Source organism: Pyxicephalus adspersus, chromosome 11, assembly GCF_032062135.1.
Source record: "Pyxicephalus adspersus chromosome 11, UCB_Pads_2.0, whole genome shotgun sequence".
NCBI classification, from domain to species: Eukaryota; Metazoa; Chordata; class Amphibia; order Anura; family Pyxicephalidae; genus Pyxicephalus; species Pyxicephalus adspersus.
This window is the reverse complement of record NC_092868.1, coordinates 12,558,316-12,583,890: the sequence shown is the minus strand read 5'-3', so window position 1 is coordinate 12,583,890 and position 25,575 is coordinate 12,558,316. Positions and strand designations below refer to the sequence as shown.

Genomic DNA, 25,575 nt, shown 5'->3' with positions numbered 1-25,575 from the left:
TTCTGTTGTAACATCCCTGGACTACTAGCTCATAAAGGAGGACCAGAATACCGAGCAGAAGACTGGCAGCTTTTCATATACAGTTCCACTCAAAGTTTGAAATCTGTTTTACTGCATAATGGCAACTGCTATGCATCAATTCCAATTGGTCACTCAACAAAACTTAAAGTGAAAATGAAAATATCAAAATGGTCTTATAAAAGCTTTGCTATCATGAACACCAATGGTCCATATGTGTTGATTTAAAAATGGTGAACTTCCTACACACAGTACCCATGTTTCATCTGCTTGTGGGATAGTAGAGCAAAGCAGGATTACTGGAAAAAGGTGACATGGCCTCCAAGGGAAAACATGAAAAAAAGTGCAGTGAACATCATTAATGAGCCAATGGCTGACAACAAAAAATCATTCTCCCTCCACTACACATAAAGTTGGGATTAATGGAGCAATTTGATAAAGCTCTAAACAAGGTCAGTGATTGCTTCAAATACATTTGTAGATTCTTCCCTGGATTGAGTACTGAAAAATTAAAAGCAGGAATACTTGATGGACCCGATTCAGAAACTAATAAATAATTCAAATTTCACAAGTTACATGACTAATACTGAAGCTTCTGCCTGGCACAGCTATGTCATGGTTGACAAGAACTTCTTGGGTAACCATAAAGCACAACATTTTTAAGAACTGGTACAAAACTTGTTCCTAAACTTTAAAAATTTGGGTGCTACTATGAGCATAAAATGGTTCATAGTGAGGAACAGAGGGGGGGGTTCCATCAAGATATAAAGGTGATGGAAGAAAGGTATCAGGGCAGATGGGATAGACACATGATGGCAGACTACTGCTGGAGCCTTCAACGTGATTGTCCTGATCATCAGCACAAAAGGAAATCATAAAGAGTTTTGCAATGACTTCCTTGTGATTAGTTCTGTAGATATACTGAATATAGAATATATTGACATTAGGTATTTCAAAATTTTAATTTTGTATACGTAGGCATATCTTGTTTATTTTGTTTAATGTTCATGTTTCATTAATTTTCTATAAGGTTAATATTGAGTTCATTATTTCAAAAACTAGAGCCAATATAGCCAAACCAATACCATATTTGGAATCTGTGCATCAAACATAACCTAAAATGATTGTAATCTGTTTGGCAAGAAAATATTTGTTGACCAGTGTAATAGATTGTAGAGGAGAGAGTCGGGTTAGTGGAATACCAGAGAGGAGGAGGTTACAGTAGTCCAGACGGGAGATGATAAGAGTGTGTACAAGGAGTTTGGTGGTCTCAGGGGACAGGTAGGGGCGGATTTTGATGTTGCGTAGGTGAAAGTGACAGGACCTGGAAATGTTCTGAATATGGGGGTAAATGAGAGGACAGAATCAAAGATGACGGCCAGACAACGTGCCTGAGGGGAGGGACGAATAACAGTTATTAACAGTTAGGAATATGTCAGGGGGAGATTTGGAATGTGAGGGGTTACTGGATTTTCTAACACACTGCAGCAGTATAGCCACCCTCATAGTGATACCAATGCACGCAAATAAGATATAACATTATCCAATGTTTCCACTTGTTGGCTATGGCACCGTTAGCACCCTGTGACTGCCACTGGCAGCCATTTGTTAATATTGTAGAATGGCTTTATTATTATTATTACACTCTATTGTACAGTTCTGCGTAATATGTAGGCGCTTCATAAATAGGGGTTGAAGATGACAATGACACAGGAGGAGCCTGCCCAAAGAGCTTACAATCTAAGAGGTGGGGGAGAATTTCCTATATTACTGTGATTCCTGTTGTACTTTCATTTATACCAGTATTATAAATATCAGGAGATTTTCAGTGATAACACCTCCAATCACAGCAGTACATCAGCACACTATTGATCATGATTTCAGTGACAGATTTCTGTGGGTTGGACATTTCCAAGAAAAAATCTCCAAGCCTGGGCTGTCCTGGAAATCAAAGAAGGATCCCGAGTATAAAACAAACAATGCTGATCATTCTGTGTATGTTTGTGGCAGTGAATGTTGATCATGCTGTGTGTTCTGTGTATGTATCTGCTGGTGAATGTTAATCATTCTGTGTAGGTGTCAGTCAGTGAATGCTGATCATCCTGTGTATGTGATGTGTCTGAGAGTGAATGATGATAACCTGCATATGTGTCCATCAGTGAATGTTGCTATTCTTGTGCATGTGACTGTGAGTGAATACCGATGGTCCTGTGTTTCAGTCAATGCATTTTGATTATGCTGCGTATGTGGATCTCAGTGAATACCGATCATTCTGTGTATGTGGTTCTCGGTGAATACCGATCATTCTGTGTATGTGGATCTCAGTGAATACCGATCATTCTGTGTATGTGGTTCATTGATCATGCTGTGCATAGATGGAAGTGAATGTTAATCATAATTGTGTATATGATGTGTATGCCTCTGAAAGTGAGTCAATCATTCTGTGTATATGACGTGTATGAGTCTGTGAGTGAAGGTTGATCATCTTGTGTATATGATGTGTATGACTCTGCTAGTGAATGTTGATCATCCCTGTGTATATGATGTGTATGAGTCTGTCAGTGAATGTTGATCATCTTGTGTATACGATGTGTATGTGTCTGTCAGTGAATGTTGATGATCCTGTGTATATGATGTGTATGAGTCCGTCAGTGAATGTTGATCATATTGTGTATGTGAGGTGTGTATGTGTCTGGCAGTGAATGTTATGATGGCATGTGACAGATGCTGATCATGCTGTGTATGTGGCAGTGAATGATGCTGATCATGATGTGTATGTGGCAGTGAATGATGCTGATCATGATGTGTATGTATCTAGCAGTGAATGTTGCTGACACCATGCTGTGTATACAGGATGTGCAGCGATCAGTTCCTGGTTCACTAGCAGTGAATCTCCCTCTCTCCTCCTCCCTGGATTTCTGCCCTCCTCCCACCCCAGGCCTAGCTCACACAACACTCTGATCCCTTCCCTCTCTTACACCCGGCACAATGAACATTTTTAGGTTTTTGGGGGATTTGTCCCATCTGTCCGCCATCATTATCCTGCTGCTGAAGATCTGGAAGACCCGGTCCTGTGCCGGTAAGAGCAAATCAATGTAACCCCGTGTGTCACTCCCAGCACGTCATTTTGTATGGGGGCTCCCCGGGGTGATGTGCTGCACTGGGCATTGTGTGGCCCTGGAATGCTGGGATTGGTGACACATAATGGGGGCATATAATGAGGACCACTGACACCCCCTCGGGGTATTTATTTATGGCGGGGCGGGGGAGGAGGGGGGCAAAGATTTATGAATGGGGGCAGTTTGCGGGTCTGGTGACGTGGAATGTACTATGGACCGATGTATGGCAGCTGGGAGGGCCCAGGGTTAACCAGTGCAGTGCCAGGGCTGCTGAATGAAGCTGAACTCCTCCACTGGTATTTCTTTCTATTCAGCTCTGAGATTTGCACAGATGATAAGGCCTAGCCCAGGCAAAGTGACATTTTCCCCAGCCTCACCTACCTCCCCCCTAACCCACAGGAGTTTTGTCTCCCCCCCCCCCCATTTTTCATACAGGCTTCTGTTTGTCAGCCCTCCGCAGTCCTCTTATCCACAAACCCCTCCACTATTGGACACTGAAAGGCCCCCTGCAGCTGGTCAGCCAATGGGAATTCTCCTGGCTATGTTTATGTTTTCTTGTTTGCGTTGCTCGGGTCTTTATTCAGGTGTCTACATTAGTGCCTGCCTGACCCCAGATATCCCAGCATTGTAAACAAGAAGCAACAAGCTTGAGGACTTCATGACCCCACCCATAAGCACACCTTACTAAACCAATTTTAGATTTGTTTTATATGTGAGGAATACTTTAAAGTAGGGTGGGAGTGAGATTAGTTGAATCTGACCTCTTGGTAAACTTCTCAAAACTGACAGGTCTTGTCCCTCCCCCAGCCTGTGATTGGGCAATTAAAGGAGAAGCAGAATGATTAGCTCGGCTCTCTTACCTATCCTCTCTATCTTCCTGTGGTGGGGTTACCGCTTTCTCATGCCAGTGAATCACAGCCTAGTGGGAGATGCTACATGTAGCAGCCCAATAAATAATAAGTGGTGGTGGCATTGAGCTGTACAGTACCACTCACAGCCACCAGCTGGCATATCTGCAGATGCTGGTTCTTTAAGAACTTGTAATGCAAGTGACTGAGCAGCTGTTAGTGCCAGGGAGCCATGTAAGATTGTGGGATCCTGAAGCAGGTCCGAACTTAGCCTTAAAGCGTACCTATATCCAGAATTTTCACTTTACGTAAAAGGGTAGAGAACCCCTTTATGCAGAGTAAAAATTCTCTTTTTTTTTTTTTTCTCGGCATCCCAAGAGGCTCCTGGGCGCTCCCTCTACACATGCCCGAGCATCTCCGACATGTGCAGAAGGAGCCTTTTTCCTGAAAGAGAAAAACTTGCCAATCTCACGCATGCACACCCCCCGGAGTGATCGGAATGCCCTGCGGGATTTAAGGTAAGTGTGTTTTTGTTTTTGAGTATAGTTCCTTTCTAAAAGCCATACTTGGCTTAAAAGTCCAGCCAACAATGCTATGTTGGACCATTCTTAAAAATGCCACCTGTCAGGCTTTTTTTCAGAGCTCAAGTCAGTGACTCTAAACAATCGTTCAGATCAGTTATGTAAAAAAAGAAACATTGAGGGTACAAGGTCAGCTTCATAGCCTAACAGCTAGCATTTTCAGGAAGGTGGTGATATACTTCCCTTCCACCAACCCTCTTATCTTCTCCACCCTGCCTGGCACTATGCACAAACAATACTTCCACCTATTGTGACCCCTCTACTTCACCTTTCCTTACTGTAAAGTATTCTCTCCAGAAGCTGAGCTGAGTGCTAAGAAGCTGTAGGTGGGAGGTGACCCTTGCTATTGGTCCTAACCTTTCAGTAATTATCCAAAAACAGCCGGGAGGTAACTGAAAAGTGCTGGGTGGTCTGCCTGACTAAAAGGGGCTGGTGAGAACACTGCTATAGGTGATTTGTGTAGAGTACGACTTATTCATAGCAAAAGTTGTTGTTTAGGTTCACTTCACACCTAGGTGGTCCATTTTTTCCCATTTAGTAACAAGTTTGGCTTTGTCCCCACTATAAGAAAGTGCCATGCCTTATAATGCAGTGCACTGCCCATTTCAAGCTGACCTCATGCATCACACTGAATGAAGCTGTGCACAAAAAAGCATAAGTGAAACTATAATTCTGCATGCAAAAATGTTAGAGCAGGCAGGATTGGTATTGCAGAAGGGACATTCCGGGATGCCCTTTTACAAAAAAACCTACCTGCCTGATCACATTCTTCTTTTTGACATACACTGCATGCCCACCTCAGTGTAGGATGCCAAGATATGCCCAACAGACTGGGGGCATGCGCAGGAGTTATGCCATTCCAACCTGGCCAAAGTTCTCCCAGAAGTAGGAGTGGAATAAGATGGCAGCTCCTGAGTCCTGGATAGATGATCCTTATTTTAATACCCACTCAGGCCTGTGCATCGAATTATTGAGGCACTTCATTGGCTACCCCATACCAGGAAGTGTTGGGGTTCCAACAAAGGGGAAGTGAGTATCAAAGTATATGGTGATTGCCGGTTATCTGCTATCAAGTATCTCAGGTTTAGTAAACACAAACAATTGTAAATGACTTTTCAGTTCCGTTTTTGATTCAGTACTTTTCTAGGGGATATTTTGTATTAGGCTGAGTTCAGATAGGCAGGTGACAAATGTGTAGTTACCTGCTCCTAGGCTGCTGTGCGCCCCGTAACGGTGAGGTGGAGAGTTTACCAGGCGTTCATGAACATCTTCTAAATGCTCTAGTAAGATGTTGTGTTCTTCTTTCAATAAGTCGCAGTGCTCAACCCAGAAATTTTCATAAGCTGGATGGGAAGAAATTGTAGCCGGATGGAAGCCCCTGAATTGTGACCCAACTTAGCAGTAACCACCCAAAAACAGCTGAAAAGTGCCGGGTGGTGCCCCTGGCTAAAAGGAGTGAGGAGAACACTGAGTTGTATAGGATCATGCGGTGTTCTCCCCAGCCCCTTTTTGCGGGGCGCTCCACCCGGGTTTTTTCAGCAATCACCCAGCTGTTTTTGTGTGGTTACTGGTGAGTTAGGTAACAATTCAGGGGCTTCCACCTACCTACAATTTCTTCCACCCTGGGTTGAGCACTGTCATGGGTCATCCTTGGAACACTTCCAATCGCTTTCTAATGCAGCTGGAAAAATGTTCCCATTCAAGTCTATAGAAGCGGTTCAGAAGCAGACCAACCTAGGATACTGCATGAATCTGCTAAAAGCCAAAACCCCATGAACGCCTTAAAAATAAAAAAATCTTTATGTATATAAAGTGTTAAACAGAAGCATCAGAATGGCAGCCAGACAGCTAACATTTCCTGAATCAGAAATAATTTTCTCATGACCGTTATATTGTAATGCAGAGCACCAATGCTGCTTTGAAGTAATATTTTGGAACAATTTCACTTTAAAGGGGTAGCTGTGCACATGACAGGGTGCTCAATACACTCTGTGTAGCGAAACCAGAATTAATAGAAGTAATTAGTCTTTTGTTTTCTTCCGTTTGATATTGCAAAGTCCTTCACTTCATAGCATCATTAGACATGCAGACTGATACGTGAGCACTGTTCGGACCGTTATATACAAACTTAATTATTTCCCAAGACGTTTATTTTTGACAGCATACAAACAAGTAAAATAGTGGGGATAATTGAATTCTTGTGTAAGAAAAACAATTACCAATAGAAATGACTGCACTTTTTTTTAAATTAAACAAGATGGATAAACAATACAAAGCCCCTGAAGCTCCGGATCGCTGTTGTTTTTATGTTCAATATTATTTTATTGACGAGATGTATTAGGGACAACAAGAGTTACAAAAGTAAAAAGTGTGCTTAGCACTTGGCTTGACAATACATTGGAAAGATGTATTACACGCATAGGGGTAGATTTATTAAAGACCCGTGTCGTGAATTCTGAAGTACTAGAAGTCTCCACTTAACATTTTGCATATATCTTTGGACAAGGCGAATATTTTGATAGCAGGGCTGTGGACCTGACCCTTACCCTCTTTTTAGATTTTTTTCTATGTAGATGCTACCTTTTTCTTATTCCTACCTAGGTAAGTATGATGTAGTTTCTAATTCCTGCAGACTTCTGGATATCCATGTTACATATCCCAGTCATGTTTTCAGGCAGAAGTCAGGTTGCAGGTCATTGCAAGATTTGCTTGCTTACATGGCAAAGGTTCCGACAACCTATAGACAAAGCCTTTGTGGGGTAAAGTAAAACTGTCCTTTATTGCAGAAGTAAACTTATCTCGCCTTCCTTCCTCAACGGTGCTCACATCCTCACCGTGTCCTTTTCCAGGTTCAAAACCTGGCCAGGATGGAATGATTTAACTCCCACACATGAGCACAGGAGTTCATTCATTTATCACTATGGAATTCTTAGAATGTACACTGAGCTGCACATTCCGTAGAAGCTGAGAATGGGCAGGTATGTTTGTGGTATTGCAGAAGAGACATGATTTGTCTCATTTGCAATAAAGACTCCCCCCCCCCCCCCCAAACAACTGCTTTAAACATTCAGGGCACAGCAACAAGTTTGATTTAGTCCCCCTCACCTAGCATATCAGTGCTCAACCCAGAATTTTTTTTGAGCCAAGTGGGAAGAAATTGTAGGTGGGTGGCAGACCCTGTATTGTGACCCAGCTCACCAGTAAACATCTAAAAAGTGCCGGGTGGTGCGCCTGGCTAAAAGGGGCTGGGGAGAACACTGTGATATACATAGCAAGTTAAAGGATACCAGAAACCTCTGTGTATAGAGAATTAAGTGATCTGACTTGGCAATATGATGCACATGCCAATTATCTCTGTCACATAGGGAACTCCTAACCCTGTGTAATCTATGACTCTGGCAACGCAAAGCTTTCCCTTCCTCGGAGCTGATTGGAGCACCAGGTATATATGGATCAGTGCTCTCCCCAGCCTTAGTCAGAGTTTAATTACAGCTCACATAAGGCCACTCTCTAACCTAAACCTTCTGATGCAGAAGCTGCTATAAGCTGCCTGACAAGTCCAGTAATCATGGTGACATGTGCAGTGTTCCCCCCAGGCCCTTTTAGCCGGGTACACCGCCCGGCGCTTTTCAGTGACCACCTAGCTGTTTTTGGGTGGTTACTGAAAAGTTGGGTCACAATAAAGGGGCTGCCCCACTCATAAAGCTTCTTCCCACCCAGCTTAAAAAAAATTGAAGCATTATGGTGGAAAGGAGACCAAGGTATGGGAACGAGATGGCGATTACAGGTAAACCTTTACCATTTTGCCTGGAGTTCATTTAAAAAGGTAACTATCATGTTCGACTTTTTCCTCCTTCTAGAGGCTACACAATTATGTTTTTGTAGTCTCTCTCAAAATATTTTATACTTCAGGCCTTTCATTATTTTTGTAGCCTGTCTCTGGACCTCAGTGTTCTCCCCAGCCCGTTTTAGCGGGGCGCACCACCTGGCACTTTTCAGTGACCACCCAGCTGGTATTGGGTGGTTACTGAAGAGTTGGGGCAAACTACAGGGGCTGCCACATGCCGACCGATTCTTCCCACCTGTCTTAAATAAAAACATTGTGGGCATTCAGCTGGAATTAAACAGAGGGCAGTATGATGTGCCCTTTCCCCTCTTTTAGGAATCGTTGAGTGTGCTTGGACTTATCTCAAGCAATTATGTCTGATGCTGACACTTTGTAACACCTTTTTATTGTGCAATGCTGCATGCTGGGCTTTATAATGATTTAAAATAAAATAGAAACTCCTGGTATGGAGGGTAATGCCCATGTACACAGACCTAGACTCAAACAACCTTCTTCCTTAAATAGAGCAAGACAGGTTTGATGTATTATAGCTTTTACCGCATCTATTCTTCATCTGTGCTTTTGTTTAGGACAATACATGGTATTAAAGCTGATTTAAGTGATACAGCAGGGTTATATACTAAATCTGCTGCAATATAAGTACATGGTATCCAGCAACAACTGGCAGCTGCCATTAAGAAGTGGCATCATTTGTAATAGTTATTAAACAACTGACCAAAGTCAGCAAAGCTGAAACCATTATATTGTTCAGGGACTTTATATTTCGTGCTTTGAATATGGAAGTGAAGACGTTCTACATTAGCTGCTGTACCATAAAATATTTTAACAACTCCTAGCACATCCTACAATGAACTGGATGTACTGCGGAAGTGCTGCAGCTGTGAATCTTATGAGATTTTTTCCCCAGAAAGATTCCCTCTGGTGTCATTTAAGGTTTGTCTTGAAGAGAGCTGTAATTTGACATTATTCACAGATGAAAGATTTCAGTAGTTCTAGCTGATTGTATATCTCTGATTTACTAGGTCTATGAATATGAGGGCAATTGGGCGCTGTCAGCTCAAATTGGCCACTCTTTTCAAGAATATACCATTGAATTTTTTTTAAAGAAATAAAATTACCTGTTTCTCATCATTGTTACATCGTCCTGCATTGCCTGAAGATTTCAATCTAAAATTGTTTATTTCATTCTGGTTTAAGGGTGATTTTTGCCAAATAGGAAGGCCAACTTCTTACAGTTTTACCAATCGCACTATTGTGTTTGAATGAGCCAATCTAGGAACTAGCCTACAGAGAAGCCTGTTCTGTATAATATAATCAGACAAGAACTGCTTAGAATAAGAATCCTTATGTTCAGCCATTTGACTGTAATCCTTTTGGACAATACCTGTCAGTGTGTAACAATAGGGATTCTTAACCAGTGTGTCAACTTTTTGAAATAAACCTTTTGTTTCTTCGATGACATAAAAAGCGACAGGTAGCTAACCAAATAAAAGCTAGTTTTTTTCTTTTTCATACTCCCAAACATGCAGGGGGTTCCAATATACCCAGTGTGATATAACCTCCATGATTCTGCAGGTGCACTGCTGAAAGTTACCCTAATGTAGTCCAGTGTTCTCCCCAGACTCTTTTAGCTGGGCGCACCACCCAGCACTTTTCAGTAACCACCCGGCTGTTTTTTGGTGGTTGCTGAAAAGTTGGGAGCTTGACTGTTAGGGTATAATACAAGGACAATGGCAAAAACTTGGACCTACTAAGGGGTTAGACAATAAAAAGTTAGGGCAAAGTAAAATGGAGTGATAGAAAGCTGAGACAATTATATGGGTTATTGGATACATACGGCACAAGCTACTGGAAGAACTAAATGTGTCTCGTGTTGCTGCGCCCACTTTTTGACCACCCAGCTACAGCTTCTCCCCACCCAGGACAAAGAGGCAAATCATTCAGTTTTGCCAACACACAAAAGTTTGCACAGATGGTACCATTTTGTGGGCACTCCATGGTACCCAAGCACATCATATTATTATTAGTGATAATAAAACAGTATTTATAAAGCACCAACATATTATGTAGCGCTGTACATTAAATAGGAGTTGCAAATGACAAACCGATGACACCAGGGGGAGGAGAGGACCCTGCCCAAAAGAGCTTACAATCTAAAAAGAAAGGAGCTAGAACTTTAGTTACCAGGTAGATAATTAAAGGTAAATAAAGGAATACATCATTCCTAAATGAGAAGAATGTAATGACCTGAATTTTATTTGGTATGCGTATTCTGTACAACATACAGAAACAACAAAAGAAGCCGATCAGTACTGCTACAAAGCTCATATACTAACAGAGAACTTGGTGATAGGAGAGAGCAAAGTGATAAAAAGTAGGAAATAAGAACAAAGCAACAAAGCCAAATAAAAAAGCAGCTTGGGTGATTGATGATTGATCATCTGTGATAAATATTCTCTTTATTACGGCTGTACTGACATTGAATTAGGAAGTGATCAGACTGTGGAGAATTCCAGCTTTTTGCTGTACAGACTCCAGCTTGAATTTTTATAAGCCACAGCAAGAGGAGTCCAGGAAACAGTAATTATTTTCTTGGCACTACTCGGGCTTCCATAAATAAATAGTGAATTTTATTCCCATTTTTGCATTATTTATTTTCTACTCATTTTCCATTGTCTAGCAGTTTATTTTGTAATTTCTCATAGATGGATCGATTTTTTTCCATCCTCACCTATGCTGGTGTATTCGTGTGGTAACCTGATCGTATTTGAAATGGAATATATATATATATACATATATACATGTACGGACCTGGCTATATTATAGGAGGTGTATATGCAGGGGAATGTTGTTATCAGATTCCAGATATTTGATATTTTCACAGCTTTTTGATAAGCTAGCATTTTATTTTTGTTTCCGATTCAGCACCGTATGTCTTTCTTTATTGGAATAGGCAGAGTGTAGCCATCCATCATTCTCAGCCAGGACTCGGCTTAAAGCGTACCTATACTCAGAATTTTAAATTTAAATTTACATTTTTTTTTAAAAAAAAGCATGCAGCACCGCCCTCTAATTCTCGGCTGCCTAGGCGGTTGAGAATGAATAGGAACGCAAATCCTCCCGAGATACTTACATCAGGCATCCCAGGAGGTTCTTGGGCGCTCCTTCTGAGCCTTTTTGCTCAAAGAGAAAAATTTGCCGATCTCACACATGTGCAGTGAAATCGGCAAATTTTTTTTTCATCCTATGTCACCCAATTTCACGCCTGGGTCGGGTTACTTATGAAGAGAGGACAAAGATGGCGGCACCTGGAGCGCCGGCTCCAGGATGGATGCCGAGATGACGCAGGAACCGATGCCAAACACACCTGGAGTGATCAGACGGCCCTGCGGGATTGAAGACAAGTGTGTTTTTTTTTTTTTGTTTTTTTTTTTTAAGTATAGTTTCTCTTTGGGTGATATTGCATTGTGCAGCATAACCCCCCAATTACAGTTCTTGTTCACACCAGACCATGTGTTACATCAAATTGGGGTTCACACATGTTCCTAACTGGCTGTAGTCTAATTTTCTTGAATGGCAGGCTGCAAGACAATGCACCCAATGGTTTCCTGCAGGATCTTCCATTGCATTGCAGCCCAGTGTTTTGTGTGATCATTCGCTTTTGAAAACGCTTTTTTGCTTGTACTGGGAAATGAATTGACAACACATTTGTCGAGAATGGGCTTTAGGCTTATTCCTCATGAAGTCAATGATTTGGCACACCTCAAACCTTTTATGCAGCACCAGGGTCTGGCTTGGGTGCAGAACACAGTCAGCATAGAATTGGGTTAAAGACAAAGACTAATGTACGGCACTTATAGTCCTTGACATGCCACTGTGAAATTCTTATGTTTAATATGAACATATAAAATGTATGTAATATTTATTATTTTTAAACCAGGGTTCCTCCAGAAGTTGCTAGAAACAGAAAAGAAATCAGGTTTGGCTTTCTAACCTGTACCTAACCTGAACCTGTCTTTCCAGACAGAGGCCAGCAGTGTCTGCCGACATTTATAGACATATTGGATGATTTGGGGAAAGCGGCCAGGTAGGGCAAATGTTGTCACATTGCTGAGTAAAGCTGCATACACACGTGCAATTATTGTCGTTGGAAAGGATCTTTCACGATGCATGAACGAGTGTTGTACATACAGCACCGTTCTGCTTTATGGAGAGGAGAGGGGGAGAACGACAGAGTGGCACCCTGCTGTGCGCTCTCCCCCTTCCCTTGCATTAGGATTGTTTGTCATCCATCGTTCGTGGACGGTTGTTCGGACAACAGGCGCTGTACATGCACCAGATTCTTGTCCGATATCGGCCCTGAGACGATTATTAGGCGAGAACCATTGGACATATGTACGTAGCTTAAGAATGTTCTTGATCCCTTCCAATTTACCTGCTGAATATCGCTGTTCCAGCAAACATACAATGCATGTGAATGGCCATGTTAAAAAAGCAATTTTACTACTTTTTTATTACCATGGTATTTTTTCTATGTGTGTTTTTTTAAAACTTTACCTGGTACACAATATTACAACTTTATATATGAAATCTAAAACAAGGCATGGTGGCAAGTCACATACCTAACATTAAATGGACATTTTGGGGTTAATATTAAAAGATTTTGCTTTTTTGGATTAGGAACTAAAAATAAAATGTCTTTCTTTTATGGAGGCCCTGGTGCTATGATTTTAACATACGTCATTTGCAGCAGATATAGAATTCTTTGTTATGGGGTCCTGCAGTGCTGCTTTAAATATACCTTTTGTGCTCATTTTTTATGGCACCATATTGATGTGTTTTCTGAGCACTTTTTGAAACGGTTGGATCACCCTCTGGCTTCTTATGTTTGTTCAAAGATCTACCTACACTTTTTGTCTATATTAGCGGAAAGCCAGTTCTGTATTTCCAGATGTAAAATAATTCACTCGGGGGGGGGAAATAATTCTCTGTTGAAAAACAATATTGGGGTTACAGTGTTGGTTAGGAGTACAGTAGGAACAAAAACGGGCCAGGCAGAAGACGAAGACAGAATGGCCAGGCAGCAGGTAAAGCAGGATTCTGGGGTGCATTATTTGAGGCATCACCAACAGGAAGGAGGAGTATCAGATTGCCCTAAATAGATCTTTATTTTGACCTTAATTTAAATACTGTGTCCATTTCTAGATAGAACAAGTCCCAGTATTCTCCCGAGAAAGTTTTTAAAGCTGGGTGGAAAGAAGCTGTAAGCAGGTAGTGGTCCTTGTATTGTAACTTTTTAGCAACCACCAAAACAGCCTGGTGGTCACTAAAAAGTGCCGGGTTGTGTGCCCAGGTAAAAGGGGCTGGGGAGAATACTGAAGTCCAAAGACTACAAAAATAATAAAAGGCCTGAAGTATAAAATATTTTGGGAGAGACTAGAAGAAAAATGTGCAGCCTTGAGGAAAGGAGTGTTTCTTAGGAGATTGTTACCCTTTAAACTCCAGGCAAAATAGTAAAAGTTTATCTGTGATGACCATCTCACGCCGCTCCTTGGTCTCCTTTCCACCATAATGCTTCTTAGAACTAGATGTTCAGCTTTAATTCTTCACTGAAGTTAAGTCTCTGGCCTTTATTTTTGTTTCCTGTGACTAGCCACCGTTTCCTTTTTTTCTTATGCAGGGCAGCTGGTTGTTAAACAGGCTTTGGTAATATAGTGGAGTGGGGTTGGATTCTGTGTGATCACTTTTCTCCACCTGTACATGACAGGTTTGTTGGACAGTTCATGCAAAGCAGATTAGTTTGGCTGGTACAGTGGTTTATAGCAAGGATGTGTAGTTATATATTTTTAAATTAAAAAACATAAAGGTTATGGACAATGCCTGCATAGAGCAAGGTTTGTGGGTGTTTTAAGGTATTCCGGGCTTAGCTTTTAATACAATCAAGCTGAACTGCAGCCTTACCTTTCTTCTTCCCATCATAAAAAGGAATATTCCTTTTTTTCACAGTTTATATTTCTTACAAGAAGCATTTTGAAGCTGGAGCAAGTATCTTGATCCTACCTTTCTGTCTTATAGACCACAAACATCATCATGCCCTCTCTGACCACTGCTGTCCCTGGCCGACCCTTTTCAACTATTTGCTTTCTCTTCCTTAAATCTTGATTAAAGGACTATGCTATGGGAGGGGGGACCTTCATCTTTGAGTTTGACTTTTTGTGTTGGAATAAGGTTAGGCAGTATATTTATTATTTAGCTGAGATTAAAAAATAAAAGGGACTGACCTTTCAATTGGCAGGAGGAAAGTATCATTAGAAAGTATTATTTTAACAAAAACTACTGTATGCTTTAAATAGATTTCTACAAAAGGTGGTGGGTTAGTCACAATGGTTGGTGTGTTTGTTAGGGGTGGGAATACTTCCTTCTAAGTCCTGATGAGCCAAAGATGCCAGGACTTAAGTTGATGTAAAACCAGGAAAAAGTTGGAAGTCTGTAGCATAATTCAAGACATTGCTGATTTTGTATTTTATTGTATAATTCCACTTTAAACACTCACATGCCTGGCCATGTGTGTTTAGCAGTTGGCTTTGGGTTGTGCCTGAGAAAATATAAATAAATGTAGTTAAATTATGGTTAAATTATAGTTAGTAATGTGAATAGAATTTAATTGGAAAAATGCTGCAATGTTTTTTGTTTTTTCTCGAAAAAGTCAACCAAGTGTGACTAAGCTAATTATCACTGGCCTGTAAAGATTACTTTACTTTAGATAAAAGCCAGTTTAAAGCAAAGTCCAACCCCATGGTCTGTCCTTTGTCCTCAGAGTGTGTACATTCCAACACAGCACAGGGTGAAGGAGTTTTGTCTATTCTATAGTGTGACCCTTAAGGTGCGTACACACTTCCAATTTTTATCGTTCCAATCGAACGACGAACGATCGATTGGGCAAAAAAAAAAAAAAAATCGTTCGTAAAAAAGTAACCAACGACGCCGACGAACGAGGAAAGTCGCTGGAAACGAACGACCGGACCGACGGATCGGATTGGGCGACGATCGTTGAACATCGTTCGTGTGTACGGTCGTTCGTTGATCGTCCATGTTCAGAGCATGCGTGATGAACGAACGTCCGTTCACTTTCCTGTCGTGCACATAGTTCCTCTATCGCTTAAACGATCATATCTATTGTGTGTACAATATCTACGAACGATCGTGTCGTTACCTCTATGTGCAGGATCGGTGCTATACGATCGTTCATATATATCGTGCATGAACGTTCGTCGTTCGTTTTCCAACGATAATAATTGGAAGTGTGTATGTAGCTTTAGATACACAAAGCCTGAATGCTAAAATAAATAGAACCCTAGAGTTGGGCAGGCAAACTATATATTTGCATTCAGGTGACTATTTCCAGAGCTAGACTCTCTAGCTCATTTTAGCTGGGCGTACCACCCGTCAATTTTGTAGTAAACAACCAGCTGTTTTTGGGTGGTTAAACTACAGGAGCCACCAGCCAGCTACAACTTCCTCCCACCCAGCTTAAAAAATAACTTAGTAGCTGACTGCATTGCTGCCAAATCCCAACGCTGATCAGAGTCCTATCTATGATTCTGTCTTTTTTTGTTATGGTATTCTATCCAGATTGTGTTCTTAAATTCTGAGCACCTCATTTATAAGTTCCTATAACAATAGCATACCATCCACAGGTTGTAAGTTTTTACCTATAAGCAATCTTGTAAAAAGCCAAACCAAATATTAAGGTGCTACAGGCTGTAATTTCATTTTGTTTTAATCCCTAATTTGAAAAATATACATAGCCTAAAATGTTTTCTGAAATCCTCGTGTTGATATGTGCCACAGTGGTTGTTGCAATAATTAAATATTATGTATGGGTGTGTAAAATAAAGCATTATGAATTGCTGAAGCAATTAAAAATAGTTTTATCATCACTGTATTCAGGAAATGATTTTGATAAATGTCAGCTTTGAGGATCATTATTGGAGTTGGAATTCAAACTCAGGAATGTCTGAAGTATATTATTAGAGTCCATATATTGGGCCTCACGGACCACTAAGTGCACTAAGAGCCGTGTGTCCTTCGAAGGAGAAGAAACTTCCCCATATGATGCCAGAACCCACTCACTCTCAGGCTCAGACCTGCGATGGGAGAGTGAGCTGGTTGTGTCCACACCGCCCTGAGCCTGCGATCCATAAGGGGGACATGGTCGGTGGCTCTGGCTGGTGTGTCCCCCCAAGCAGGGTCCGCGGACCTGGGGGATGGGGACCCCTGGGATAGTGTATACCCAACACCTATTTATATGAGGTGCCCTTCATATTACAAACATATAGGTCAGCCATTCTAAACCAGGCTTCCTCCAGAGGTTGTTGTGGCTTCTTCAATCTGTAGCTGACTGATCTCCAGTTTGATGATCCCTGCATAGATTTGGGGTCAACACCAATTAGTGGTGGCAGCTTCATGACACACTTCTCTATAAAGGTGGTATTCTAGCCACCAATGCAAAGGAAACATTCCTTCGACTGGCCACCAGTTTAGGAAACTTTTTCCCTCACTGACCCCAATAAATTGGTTTTAGCAAGGGTTCTCCGAGACCTGAAAATTATTTAAGGGTTCTCCAAGGGTAAAAAGATTGAGAATGACTCGTCTAGAGCACTAAATCTGTTACTGGGGGAACAGAAATGTACACTAGTATCACGTGTTACCCTATTTTTGCAAAGGGATTAGCAATGACTATGGATGTCATGGTTTCTGGTGACAGGGTTTCTTTAAAGCTAAATATTAGGCATATATAAAAATACTTTAATGCAGCTCTCTATTCTCCTATGAAGAATTAAATTATGGTCGGAATTGTCACAGTAACATAGACATTTTTTTAAGTTGGGTGGGAAGAAATTGTAGGCGGGTGGGAACCCCTGTATTGTGACCCAACTCATCTGTAAGCACCCAAAAACAGCCGGGTGGTCACTGAAATGTGCCAGGTGGTGCACCCGACTAAAAGGGGCTGGGGAGAACACTGCTATATATACACCAGACCTCGGAGTAGGAGAAGGATGACTTAGAACCAATCAGGTGAACTACATAAAGACATGCTGAAGAGCAACAAGCTTATAGGAGGAATGAGAAGGGAGATTACTTTTTTGATCCCCCTGCTTCTTCTTTATTGTCCTGTAAATTCAGGGATTTTACTCTCCCATTTGTATGATGGGCCTTTGTAAATCTCAAGCCTGAAAAGATAAAAATGTAAATGGTTTGACAGGTAAAGCAGCCGTCTTAGATGTTTGCCTGGAGTTCAGCCTTTAATCGTCGCTCTTTGGTTTTCTATATATCAGGTTGTCATATCTATGTACTGCTCAGTGTTATAAATTAGTTAGGCCTTACAGTCAGGCATTGCAGACACGTTCTTGGAATAATGATCGATGCATCGCGAGGCGTGAAATGCGTAGGCCATTGTCAGGCAGGAAACTGCAGAAGAGGAGGCTCCTGGGATTTTACTGCTAAAGATGCTTTGATAAAGCGGATCGGTCTGCTAACAAAGTGAAAGATATTTTCAAGGAGTCTTAATTGAAATTTATATTGACGGACAGCTTGTTGCATTTCATTTCTGCTATTAAAGGAACAGTACTGAACATGAAAGTCTTCTTGAGGCTTTTTTTTTTTTAACCTTGTTTGAAATCCACAAAGCATATAAAAGCTTTTATCCTGACTGCTATATGAAATATACTCTTCATAGGGCAAATACAATAAATGCGTGAGATCTACAAAGTACAGGAGATTTGTATTGCTTTTTATTGCACTAAGCAAAATTATTTCTGGTTAAAGGATAATAAACGATTTGCCATACTTTTCCATTTGTGAAGTTATATTTCTTTCGATATATAAATTATAATATATGTAAAGCTGGATATATGTTTTCTTTTTCCTTCAGGTATCTCTGGGAAGAGTCAGATCCTCTTTGCTGTGGTCTTCACTACTCGATACCTAGATCTGTTCACAAACTTTATATCCCTCTATAATACTTCTATGAAGGTAACTGACAACTTCTGTGTTATTTAATTATTATTATCATTAAACAGATACAGACACGCATAGGAGGAGGAAAGGACCCTGCCCTGAAGAGCTTACAATCTGGGAGTGTTTTTTGTCATTTTTTACCCGTTTATACAAATTTAAGTGGATTAAAGCAGAACTCCACACTTCCCATGTCCAGGGCAAAGGCATCTGGAGTAACATTACTGTCTACCAGAACTAAAACTATGAATTGAGAATTGGGCATTAAACATACTTTAAGCAGCTCTAAACCCAGTGGATACTCACCTATCCCCATTTTATCGCGGCTGTCGCCATCTTTTTCCTTCTTTTTTTCTCCATTCTGATCTTTGGCCATCTTGATAGCCTTCTTGCCGAACTGGAATGACACAACTGTGCAGGAATTCCTTTAGTCCAGGCACCTGCAGGGGAAGCTGGGATGTGCCTGGTATTCTTGCAACCAACTCAAGTTCATGTACAACTTAGCAAATTTGGACAAAAGAGACAGTGATCAAGCTGGTAGGAATATTTATTGCAGAAGGGACATCACCTTTCAATTCCTGCAATAAAGCACTACCTGATGCCAGATTGTTAAGATGAACTTTAGCTTTATTTAGCAGCGGTAACTTTTTTTGCACATTGATTAAATTGGGGATGTGCCTGCTTTAGTCTTTTTAAGTGTTTTGTTGTAATTGAATAGATTTGGGACGGGTTAATTGCTGTCTGTGTACCCACTGGAGAGATTCACCCTCTGTTTTTGCCTTTGTGATCCTTATTGATGGTACAGGAATGGATGTGAATCCAAAATGTTACTGTTGTCATTAGAACAGAAGGTAGGAAAAGTCACCAATTAATCTGTGTAAAATGCATCTTTTTGGTAAACTTGGAGGTTTTGCTACATCATCTCAGAGCCTCCAAAAAGAATGGTTAACAGCACAAAAGTAACATCACCCAATCGTATTTTCCCCAAGACCAGCAGTCAGAAGCAAATGGAAAAAATAATTGCATATTCTATTGTTCTACTAGAAAAGAATAAAAAAACTTAATGTTGTATCCCTGTATAGCTTAATAGCACAGGAGAAATTTTGCAAAAAATAGTATCTTTTGCAATCTGCCTTTTTTGAACACACTGATGATGCATTTCCTTACCTTCCTAGAAGCTTACCCATATACTTCTTCCACCTTTCCATCAGAGCAGACATCCCAGGTAAAAAACTTTACTATATGTTTATTACACATTTTCCTGTTTTGTTTTTCAGCTTGTATATGTTGCAAGTTCCTATGCTACAGTATGGATGATCTACAACAAATTCAAAGCCACATATGATGGGAACCATGACACCTTTCGAGTGGAGTTCCTCATTGTCCCAACTGCCATTTTGGCTTTTCTTGTCAATCATGACTTTACACCTCTAGAGGTAAGAGAAAAAATGTTAAAGTATGTTTTGGTTAATCAGTATTGTATAGAAGCCAGTGAGTTCAGTTCCACATCAGCTTCTAAAGTGGAATTTAAGATAAAAACATGTTTCACAGCTTACCCGTCTGTTGGTCTTCTTTTTTTGCAAAGTACACAAAACCATGCATGTGAACAATTTCAGCAGATGCTTAAATCAATAAATTGCTTAATTAAATGCCATGATATTTTTAGAAGAAATGTAATCCTACTTCTTATATTTTTTGGATTTTGGGAAAAAGTTACAACACTCAAGTTGCTTTGAGTTGCTGTTGCCTTCACATTGACTTGTAAGAAATCAGAAGTCAAAGTCAGAGTAAAAAAATAAATATATAAGTTTTAAGTATATATTGAGTATAATCCTTCAATGCATGCACATTGACCCATGTTTTATCCACTAAAAGACCCATTCAAGTAGAGAAAAACATCTGCCTGAAATGCAATTTCTGCGCTTATTCCCCATTCCCCCACCAACTGGAACTTTTGCCTGCTGCTTGATGTTCCGCAGTGGCAGTCCCTTGGCCACCCCATCACATAAAATTTAGGATCCTCAGTCAACCCTCCATTGTATGGGGTCATATCAGTGCTGCGGGTAGGCAGCAAGGCTAATGTGGGTTGAGCCTAAGGCTGGGGGTCACCTGTTGTATGAAGAAAAGTAAATAAAAGCAAATGTATCTCCTAATTGATCATACCGAGGCAAAATGAGCTCTTAACTCTTGCAGTGGGCTTAGGGTTTACATACTTTTATTATATATGAGCTGGCATGTTGTGATTATCATTGAAGAAGTTACAAACTGTTTATGGCTTCAAGCTGTAGCCTTTCTTGCACCCTTGTTACTGAAAGTCATCTAGAAGATAAGCATTTTTGTTATACCACCCCTGCTTTTTAAATGACCCCCTATGTGTTAAACCAAATCCTTTTCCATATTTGTGGCCCAACGTGGCGTAACACTTCTTTAAATCCATACACCTAAGGCTTGTATTTTGTGATTTTTTGCAGATCATGTGGACTTTCTCCATCTATCTGGAGTCTGTTGCTATCCTGCCACAGCTGTTCATGGTCAGTAAGACTGGGGAGGCTGAGACCATAACCAGTCATTATCTCTTTGCTTTGGGTATCTACCGTACTCTGTATCTCTTCAATTGGATCTGGCGCTACCAGTTTGAGGGATTCTTTGATCTGATTGCAATCGTCGCTGGGCTTGTGCAGACTATCCTGTATTGTGACTTCTTCTATCTATACATTACAAAAGGTAAGACAATAAGTACATTATTTTTTTTTGGCAGGTCTCATTAGGTATAAAAAATACCTGGGATTTTTTTCCAACCATGATGTCAGATTACAGTATATCACAGAGTAACATCCGAAAGTAACTTCTTTGCCAGAAGCAACCAATCAGAATGTAGCTGCATTTTTCAGAGCAGGTTAAAAAAATGAAAGGAATAATGTCACAGCTTACTACTGGAAAACAGACCGTTCCATATTATAGCTGGGCCAGGAGGGCGTAAAATAGAATAAAGTCCACGGGTACTTGAAGCCAGAGGGTAAGTGTTGTCAAAGAAGAATGATAAATGGGGCGCTCTGTTTTGGGAAATACTACATCTTCCTGAATACCACACATACATGGGGTATGGATTGCCTTTTTGCCAAAATCCATAGTAAGCTGTGGCCAATGAAGAAGGGAAGGGGGCAGCATCCGCTCCCTGGATCCAGTGGCTTTTCAAGTGATTTCTGCGTCTTTAAATGCTCCATAATGTTCCTACAGCTTCATTTAAAAAAATAAAATATTTATTTCACAGGTTTAGGTTTGCTATAAGCTTTTCCTGATGTCTTTAGGGCAGTCATGTTACATGCAGGATCCTTTTCCCTGCTCCTGCAGGGTAGTCCTTAGTAATACAATGAGTGATGATATCTACATTAATATACACTGTGTTTGCAGAGAGCTATGGTAGTGAACTTTCAAAATGTCCTCCAGGCGTTGAATGACCATCATTCCGCCTGAAAGACTGAAGACTTCTAGTAGTGAATGGGATTACTGCAGACACTGACAAAGAGACAGACAGTCAGACATTTTACCACCTTTATGGGAACATTAAAAAGATACAGCCCAGAGCTGTGCTTTATTATGAATATGAGAATAATTCTGTCTCTGATTTGACTATAGTTAGAAGACTATGCATTGTTTTCTGCTGATTTCTGCACTTGGCACATCATTGTTTCTGTGCATTTAATAAATGTTCCAGTTGCTATGTGCTTGCCACGGTATTTATGTTGCTTTATGTAAAGCTACGTGAGACTCAGGGCCGATATCGGACGAGAATCTGGCGTGTGTACATCGTTCGTTGTCCATCGTCCGTGGATCCACCAGGACGGTCGTTCGGACAATGGACGACGAACGATTGTAATGGAAGTGAAGGGGAAGAGTGCACAGCGGGGTGCCACTCTGTCGCTCTCCCCCTCTCCATAGAGCAGAACGATGCTGTATGTACAGCACTCGTTCATGCATCGTGTAGTCCTTAGTCATTGGAAAGGATCGCAAAACATCCTTTCCAACGACCATTATTGCACGCGTGTACCCAGCTTAAGCTTGGGTAGGAGCAGACATTCATCTTGATACACAAAGCTGCCCATTATTTTCCCGATACCACACCTTACATAGTTCATATGTCTAAAGACTCAACTCACAATTGCATAATACACATTGTAATTCGTAGAATTGTTTTGCCATTTCTAATGTCATTATAACATTCAGCCATGATGAAAAAATCAATATAAAAACCAATTCACAAAGATACCAGCACAGATCATCATTCCTTAAAATAACACAAGCCTCAGGGTGAAGATAGCTGTGACTTTTAGTTGAAGAAAGAAAACAGCTTGAGTTGGTAATAGCGTATAGAGGGTTTTATGAAATAAAATGACTATTTAGGAGACAATAGGTGTTTTAGCAGTGCCTTTTACATGCAGGGAAATATTGATTTCATACACAGAAGCAGTGTTTTTGTTTGTGAAATAAATGTTTTGAGGACAAAATTATTCTGGGGATAAAATAAAGCTAAAATCTTTGTGAACAGCATGGTCATCCACTCCCACATGTTCATTTTCAACTGCCTTTCTTGACCTTTTTAGCATTGGGGAACCCCCTGAAATATCTTTCTGGTTTGGGGAACCCCTTCTATAATTACTATATCCACAGCTTACAGTACATCAGTGAGGTGGTCACTGGAAAGAAGGCCTTTTATATTGCTGGCTGGCCATTGGGAAGAATGTCTCCCATACACATAGAAAAAAAAGAACATTTGGTGTCAGTTCAACTAACCAGAGAGGCACAAAGTGCTCGAGGAAGCCCTAGCAACCTCTGGAGGAACCCTGATTGAAAAACAGTGATGTAAGACATTGCAATTCTATGAAAGCAATTCGAGGGACAGGCTGCCTAGGTGCACTGCAACCACACACACTCAACCATTCCATTTCATTTATTGGATAACCAAGGCTTACCGAGTAGTAAAAAAAATAAAATAAATAATAATCTGCACTTTTCCGAAGAGTTGAAGGTAAAAATTAAATGTGTTAAGATTTTTATGGTTTGCATCATTTAAATGCTTTAACCAGATCCAGTGTTCTTCCAAGGAATTTTATTCCGCTTGGATGAGAGAAGCTGTGGTTGAGGTCACATGGGGCCACAGGCAAGAAAGATTTTGGTGGGAGACAGCAGCCTATCAGCTCTGATTGCAGGGGATTATGAGTGGAATAGATAGAATGGATCTTCAGATCTGACCCAGAGCAATTTAAGAAGCAGTTGTAATTATATATAGCAACCTGAGAACAAAACCCCCCATTATCCAATCCCTAGCCTAAGTATTATTAAGCATACAGGGTAACTAAAATGTTGCAAATAGTGATTCCTCTTACTGTGAACACAACTTAGCAGTGAAACTAGGTTATCTTAGACAGGGAAACACTATAGGGCAGCATTTCTCAACCAGGGTTCTTCCAGAGGTTGCTAGAGGTTCCTTGAGCAATGAGCAGTTTGTGCCTCTCAGGTCAGTTTAGGTGACACCAGTGATCGTTTTGGCTATCTGTAAGGGTGAGATTGTTCCCAATGGTCAGTAATGAGGTCATAAGAAGCATTCTTAACACCCACCATGCTAACATACTTTGAGCTGTGGTTATAGTAATAATGTACACCGCTGCGTAATATGTTGGCACTATATAAATACTGTTTATTATATTAATATTAGAACAGGTTCTCGGAAGACTTGAAAGTTATATATAGGGTTTCTTTGTGTTAAAACGGGTCATGAGACACTGCCATAAAGTAAAATAGTAGTCCCTGTCATTTCATTGGGTCAGGAAGACCTTTCAACTTTGTGCATATATATATATATATATATATATATATATATATATATACACACATACACACACACATGTAATTTTTTTTTGCTCGTTTTGCCACCTTATTTATTCATTGTTATTAAATCATTATCTTTATAAAACAAAGTTTGCCCATGTTGAATGTGAATGTGGTTGATGGTATTAAAACTCTTTGCTTTTTCTTTACTTTATCATTTCCAGTTTTGAAGGGGAAGAAGCTCAGCTTACCGGCATAAGCAGATAATGCTCGCGCGGTCCTCTTCTACAGTGTGAACTCTTACAGTCTCCGCTGAGAGGAGAGGGATGATGCAGGGAAAAAGGATTTGTACCACTTCAAGTGCAAACTCTAGGGCGGTATGACACACAAAAACTGAACAGGAGCTGCTTTCCACTTTCTGCTTCACCTCAAGAGACACTAAGAGGAAGAGACTTCAAGAAGACAAGTGTCATTATTAAGCTGACCTTCTATCATTTCTTGCAGAGAGTGGTCTCCATTATGCCCGCTGTTTGTAGTTTGGGCCTTAAAAAGAAAAATCTAACAAAATACTTTCCATATAGATTTCTTCTGTATCCCTTTTCTAGTATAATTTGTTCTTCTATTCATCCCTTATCTTTTGCTGGAGATGTTGGGGTTTTAAAAACCGCTCGGTTATGTAACCTTTTTACTTTTTTTTGTTTTTATTAGTAATTAAAGCATTCACAGCCACAGTAAAAGGCCTGAGTTTCCCTTTTTGCAAATTGCAGGTGTTTTTAAAAAAAAAGGCGAAAGATGGAATTTTGAACTCTGTATCGTTCCTGTAACAGATTCTGTATATTTTTCACAGAAACATCAAAAATTGACATTTTGAAAAAAAAATTTGAATCTTTCTATGCAATCTTAAGATTTGTATACATTAAATGATGTTGAATGTTAGTAATCTGCTTATTTGTTGTCCATAAATGATGCAAGCACCCAGTGATGCAGCAGGAAGCACCCAATCTGCTGGTGGGGGGCAAAGGAAAGAAACAAAAGGATGCATTAAAGTTTAAATGTAGAAAGTTATACAATACACACATTAATGTCACTCTGTAATCATATCATCAATACATACTTTTGTTTTAAGAGAAGCACTGAATTTGGGTATCAGCCTCCCTGTACAGTTGGGCTGGAATCTGAGAGGTAGAAAAAATACAAGGAGCCGATCTGTCTATGCTGATAGAAGTAAAAAGCAGAATGACTGAGACGTGAGTTGTGTGTTGCCTCTTGCACTGTCCAGTCACTGGTCCGGGAACCTCTGATATGGGTTGAATGATGGT

At 40.5% G+C, this 25,575-nt stretch overlaps 1 protein-coding gene across 1 annotated transcript; it reads left to right on the top strand.

Annotated features, from left to right (window-relative positions):
- Positions 1-2,919: 2,919 nt before the first annotated feature.
- On the top strand, positions 2,920-25,192 carry KDELR1 (KDEL endoplasmic reticulum protein retention receptor 1). Its single transcript, XM_072425904.1, has 5 exons — positions 2,920-3,097; positions 18,348-18,448; positions 19,708-19,866; positions 20,902-21,154; positions 24,481-25,192. Exons 1-5 carry the CDS (start codon positions 3,007-3,009, stop codon positions 24,513-24,515), a joined length of 639 nt encoding a protein of 212 aa, XP_072282005.1. The 5' UTR covers positions 2,920-3,006; the 3' UTR covers positions 24,516-25,192.
- The last annotated feature ends 383 nt before the right edge of the window (positions 25,193-25,575 follow it).